Here is a 6,248-nt window from a genome sequence, read left to right as displayed (position 1 = left end):
CCTGTTCTTGCAGAGGTGGTCTGGAGAGAAAACTGAAATACTAACACCACTGTGCATCTGTCCTGTAGTCGAACTCGCCTACAGTCAGAAGAGATTGTAGCAGAGCTGGTTTATAATTTCCTGATCCCAGAAGCTGAGAAAAGCTCTATGAGAGAAAGAGGTAAGGAGTCCAGTAACTTTATTTACTTTGTGAACTGGTTCACTCTCCATATTCTAGCTTCCTGAAAGGAATGATGTAGCCAAGAGTTCTCTCAGTTCCCTGAAACTCCTTTTTTGCTATCTGCAGGTAGAAAGTTAAGCTCTTTCACCCTTTTTCACCAGTTTCTCATGAGTTCTAGTCTTTTTAAATGGTGACCGAAATTCAGGCCTGCTGTAAGACCTGGTCTGTGCTTTTTCCAAGAAAGGCTGGATCCAATAATCCTTGAGGTCCCTTCCAGCCAGGTTTTCTGTGATAAATTTGGTGTATCTGCAACAATATAACTGCATGAAAAGAAGCAGCCCATTGCACATTCAAAACCAAACTGGTTAAAGTCTTTAAGTAGCACCACTGTGAATTATTATATGGCAATTCTAAAACTGTAGAAGACTTTAACAAGCAAATTACTTCAATATATGTAATCTATGGAAGGAAGGTTATACACTTTCCTATGCTTTCCTCTCCTCCCCAGCTGGTTGAGAGCAAGAGGTAAAGATCGAGTTTTAAGGTTGGCTGTAGTGGAATCATGGTGTAAGGAGGTAATCTTGCAGCTGTAAAGGATGTTTCTGTTTAGCAAAAATGGAATGGCATCTGTCAAAATACAGAGGGGAAGACACTGGAAATCTGTGTATTGCATTAAGTAAGGTCATGAATAAATGGCTGTTCCTAACTGGGATGTTTCCACCGACCAGCACAGGTGGAAGACCGTGACTAAACCAGTCACCCACAGAAAGTGAATATGACCTAAGCAAAGCAATTGCATCACAATAGAGCTTGAGGGGGTCCTTGCCGCAGTGCACTTCTCTGCCTTGAGAACAAAGGCACTTAGTTCATTGCCTCTTTTATTGCTGTGTGAATGAAAACACAAACCCTGAGTACGCATTTTGTGGTCTCTGAATTGTGCAAACTTTCTTCTTCCTGGCTTGTGTGTTTGCCACAACAACAGTACCTGTTCTGCAGCTGGCAGTTCTGCATGAGCTTAAATCAGCTCCCTTCACTCCAGCACTGCTTCTGCCAGCCTTCCAGAGCAGGTGATGTAATGGTAGTCAGTGAAGCCTGCAGCTCAGGCACTGACACAGTGACAGGTTAGCCTGTCTCAGAAAGGAGAACAGAAAGAAGACCTGGAGATGGCTCAGGATTCTGGACATACCAAGGACATACATCAAGGGTCTAAATATGTACTGGGCTTAAATGCAACAGCAGCTAATGAACAAAGCACCTCAAAAGCACTCCCGAACAACAGAAGAAAAAAATCTTCAGAATCTGTGATAGCTACAGTGAGTTTGCCTGGAAAGCAGAGCTTTTAAAAATTAAAGTGGATGATGGTGAAATAGAGCAGTAAGCAATTAAGTAAGGGAGCTCCTTCAAATGTGATCAGGAGAAATTTGTCACAATATTCCCGTGACAGCAGAAATCAAATGTCAGGAGGAGACCTGGCATCTACTCTCTTCTGCTATTGCTGCATGGGGTGAGGGGGCTCCATTCACTTAAGGCACTTGAATTCTACCAGATGTACACTCTGATGAACACACCCTGCTGTAAACCTCCTTCACAGTGCTACTTTCAGGGAAGCAGAATCAGTAACTATTCCATGGAAATCCAAAGGAAATAGTATCAAAGAATGGCATTAGATCTCATAAATGCATTAGTGTATTGCATTTCTGTGGTGGCTTTTCACAATTATTCATTGTGAAACTGTGTTTCAGCAACCTGGCCCATGCTTGAGCATTCACCTTCCTTGAAACTATCAGGAAGTGATCTAAGAGCAGTTATCTGGTCTGTCAGAGGAGCAAATCCATTTGCAGAACAACGATTTGAGGGCCTGCAAGTTCAGTCTTTGCCTACACTTTAGCTTCTCCTTAAACACCTCTGTTTTGCAATTCCCTAGTTTGGGATTTTTTTTTCTCCTCATTTTGTTGCATTTTGATGCATAAAAGCAGGGATTATCCAATATCGGGTCACCCTGAAAGACCTCTGCACCTCAATTCTGACCCCTGCCTCAGTGGAAGTAGAAGTCACTGAGCTGGTACAAAAAACCTCACTTGGAAAAGGACAGTCACTCACCAATTTCAGCACGCTGTCCTTTAGATGGAATTCACTGTGGATGGAGAAAGGGACTACAGCAATTCCAGGGGAGTATTCCCAGTATAGTTGATGCAGTTGATGCAAACACGATTGAAGCCAAAATGCCTTGGGTAGAGAAACCTCTCCTGGGAATGAGAGCTGACTGGTGAAGGTCAGCTTTTCAAAAGCAAGTGAGATCCAGTTGCATTCGTTGCTGACAAAGTGGGCCTGGGAGATGGATAAACATAAACAGGGTGGGTTGGTAACGCTGAGTGACTGAGACAGGGGCAGCAGAACTGTGTGCCAGCATGCAGGACACCAGTGCTTCAGATTCACAGTTTGAGTGCAGCACAGCCTTTAAACAGACCAAAGTAAGTCTTGGACTTCTGCAGGGAAGTGACAGGATGAGAGCCACCACTTGTTCCTGCAACGTTTCTCACACCCTCCATAAGGCACAGATTATTTCAATCCCGTGACTGAAATAAAGAAGGAAAGGGGGAACAAAGAATAGTGAAGAGCAATAAAGAGAGCTGTGGGGTGAACACTTAGGCTTGGGTAATTATTTCCCAGGAGGTGGGTTGGAAATACATACAAATGACTTTGGATGAAAGGAGGCAATCCTGCAGTAGCTGAGGGGAGGAGATAAGGTAGGCAGGTGTCTTTGTGTGTCAGTAGTGGCTATGAGTCTTACTTTGAACTCAGTAAGGGTTTCTCAGTGCAGGTCAAATCCTGGCACAGGAGATGGCAGATTTCAGCTGGCATCTTCCAGAGGCTTGCTGCAATAACAGACACGGAAGAAGTTATTTTAAAGCTTGATAATACATCCTGGGCAGTTGTTCCCAAAGCTGGAAAGGAAGACACTTTGGCTGTGCTTCCCACTGCAGGGGCCAGTCTTCAAAATGAAATGCAAAGTTGGTTGCTGCTATTAGGTGGCAGTAGAACGCTTTCAGCCAAAGTTAGAAGGGCATGTTTTTTTTTCCTGAGATAGACTTTTCCACAGCTGCAGGATTGCTAAAAGCTATTCCTCCCTTCTCCCCTACAGAGAACACTTTGCTGTACATTTCCAAGTAAAAGCCTTACCTCTTTTTATGCACAGTGAGGCAGTCCCAAAGAAAACACCTCTACGCTGCTCATCGGATCATCCACGGGGGCACAGAGAGGATTCTGGCTGATCTGGCTGGGACAGCCAGCGCAGGTCCGAGCGGGACAGCTGCTGGACCAAGTGCAGCTGACAGCACTCACCCCGCCACAGTTGCACATGAACTTGGACAAGGATTCCACAAGGATCCCACAGAGACAGAAGATGAGTGAGGTGAGTTTCCCTTCCCCTCTGTGATTTGAGAGCATGGCGAAGGAGAGGGAAGCACATTATGTTTACTTTTTCAGGGCACCCTGAATGGAAAACCTCTCTCCCTTGGGCTGTCCCTGCTACTGCCTGCCAGCACTGTTGTCCTGGAACCATTCTGCATACATTTTGGTGTGGCAGCTCTCTCCACTCCCTCCCCAACTTGCTTTGGACTTCATTGGCTAATTTTTCTCTTCTGATTTATTTAGAGAAGCTTGAGTGAGAAAGCAGTGTTAGCATTCCTTGTTTGTTTTCCTGGCACAGACCAATAAAAATCTGCACCTGGGCTTTTGGTGGTATTTCTTTGCATCAATAATAACCTTAAATGAAAAAAATACTCCATAAGTGGGAAATTTTGAGTGGAGACCATCCACAGACAAGCGTGTCCCACTGACTTCCTTAGTGGTGTAAGGCTGAGGGGCTTCCTGCATTAGCACTGCTATTAATAAAGCTCTGGAGTTGAATAAAAACAGTCAGATTTTGCATCATCTTTTCACATCACTAGTCCTTGGACAAAGAAAAGGTGTCCTGGCCTCAGCAGAGTGGTTTCTGACAACCAGGCAGAGCGTGGCACAAATCTAGGTGATAGCAGGATGACACAGGCATGGTGGGGCTGATGTATTTTCCAGAAATGTTACTCTTCGGGCTGACCTCTTCTTGCTTTTTATCACTGCAAAGAACTGTTCTGGAAAGAATCTTATTTTTGTTGGAACAGTGTTAGTCACTCTGGCTCTCCAGCTCCAGGGGCTACACAGAAAGGATGCTGGCTTTGCCGTGTGCTGGCTTTGCCGTGTGCTGGCTTTGCAGTGTTAGCAGGCACGGGGGTGAACCAGCTCCGGATGTCGGGAAGCAGCGGGTTCAGACAGGCGCAGTGCATCTGTCACAGAGCTCAAGGCTTGCTCAGCTCTCCAGCACTCACGTGTCAAAATTCCCGAGGGCTGTGGCCTTAGCACATAAAGGGACATTTACACCAAGCACCACGTTTCAGGAGGGCAGGCGCAGCCACACCACCACACCCAAAATGCTCATTCATTGATGGCTACAGCTTACACAGCCGACAGCAGTATTGGCCCTCAGTGCTAACATAGTAACAGGCTGATGTCTCCCTGCTTCCATCATTTCTCCCTGTGGGTCGTCTGTTCCTTGTGCTGGGTCTGTAAAGCTCAGGTGTGGTCCGGCTAATCCCGACCACAGCACTGCTCCTACAAAACACAAACCAGCTGCTGGTCAAAAATGGTGCTCATTAATGCATTCCTGTCAAAATTCTGCAGCAGGTCTTCGTTTTGTGGATTGGGCTGGGGCAGGGTACAGGAAAAGGAATTTACAGGGAGGGGAGACAGAGGAGAAAGGAGCCTGAATACCCCTGTATTCCACTGGGCAGTAAATAAGAGCTGGAGAGAGGAAAAAGAGCTGCACCAAACCACTGCCTGTCTCCAGGTCACTAAACCAGGGGCACCAGGGGACTGCTGGGGTCAGGCAGCCTCTGTACATGCTACAACTTGTGGCAGGAGTCAGAGAGGGGTGACAAGTTTTGGTTAGGACTCTGTGAGGATGATCCCATTAGGGACTGGGGATTTGGGGCAATTCTCGTGGTATTTGTAGCTAGACCGTGAGAGGGAAGGTAGCAAATACAAAAATATAGAACAAAACACTCTCCCCAGTGTGGGAGGAGAAGCTGTGCAGGCATCAGCTCTGTAGCCTCAGGCCACCTTGATAAATTTAGCCTGGTTAAAAGGAGGGGGGATAACATGAATCACAAGATCCAATGTAATAGGAGAGACATGGAAAACTTGATGCAGCAGAAAAGCAGTAGAAAAGGAAGACCAATCCACTGAGGCATTTGCTGTATTTCTGAAGATGGTCTGTCAAACATTCTCCACGTGGCTCATTGTACAATTTGATGTGGTTTTAAAAAGGTAAGTATTCCAACAGGTGTGGGAATGGACGGAGGTTGCAGCACTTTGGTCTTCTGTAAGGATACAGCTCTGCATGATAACAAGGGGGCAGGGGACTCCAGATGCTGTGCACAGGCATGTGCACACGTGCACTATGAATGTCTTGGCTTCTATTATGATTTAAGGGACACCATCAGGGTAAAGCCATCTTTTCCACATGACATTGCCTAGCATGTAAACTGAAGGCCACAGCAGGATTCCTGCAGGAAACTCTGCTGTAGAAACTGCTTTCCAGTGTCATGTGGGGTTTTTTTTTTCAAGCTTTGCAGAATGTACTTTGAGAAAGAAAACGAGCACAGCGAGAGGGAATTGGGATCATAAATCAACAGCATAAGAATGCACCGTTCCCTCTCCTAGCAGGAGACAGAACAACCCTGGGGAGGAGCCCGTACCCGAAACAAACACAGCAGATGCCTCCAGGGCTGCACCAATACAGTGGAAACACGGGGAAAATGCAGCTTGTCCCGCTTTTCTTTCAGCAGCTGCCCACAGGGAGGGAGCCTGGCTGTGCTGCTCTGCCGGCTCCTGTCTCCTGGCAGGTGGGGGAGACAGGCTGAGCCAAACGGGCCTCTGGGGGCACTGTGCCCTGAGAATGGTGAAAAATTGGTCTCGGCAGTAAATGAATGAATGCAAATTGTACCAGGCCTTCCCTGCTGATATGGCTCCCCGGGTGTGGGAGGGGGAAAAC

At 46.6% G+C, this 6,248-nt stretch overlaps 1 protein-coding gene across 4 annotated transcripts in view; it reads left to right on the top strand.

Moving 5' to 3' along the window:
* The window catches only part of MAATS1 (MYCBP associated and testis expressed 1), a 31,055-nt gene extending 26,980 nt beyond the window's left edge, over positions 1–4,075 (top strand). For 2 of the 4 annotated variants that reach the window (XM_008631886.2, XM_017731896.1), the window contains exons 16-18: positions 69–160; positions 3,357–3,572; positions 3,647–3,893. In XM_008631886.2, the coding sequence (XP_008630108.1) occupies positions 69–160; positions 3,357–3,571 (307 nt within the window). In that variant the 3' untranslated portion in view covers position 3,572; positions 3,647–3,893. Of the gene's footprint in view, positions 1–68; positions 161–3,356; positions 3,573–3,646 lie in introns of all 4 variants that reach the window. The other 2 variants (XM_017731899.1, XM_017731898.1) reach the window with 2 other exon arrangements.
* The last annotated feature ends 2,173 nt before the right edge of the window (positions 4,076–6,248 follow it).

The sequence above is a fragment of the Corvus brachyrhynchos genome, unplaced genomic scaffold (genome assembly GCF_000691975.1).
Source record: "Corvus brachyrhynchos isolate BGI_N302 unplaced genomic scaffold, ASM69197v1 scaffold3, whole genome shotgun sequence".
NCBI lineage: Eukaryota > Metazoa > Chordata > Aves > Passeriformes > Corvidae > Corvus > Corvus brachyrhynchos.
Note: the sequence above shows the minus strand (reverse complement) of the source record. Positions and strands in the feature narration are given on the sequence as shown.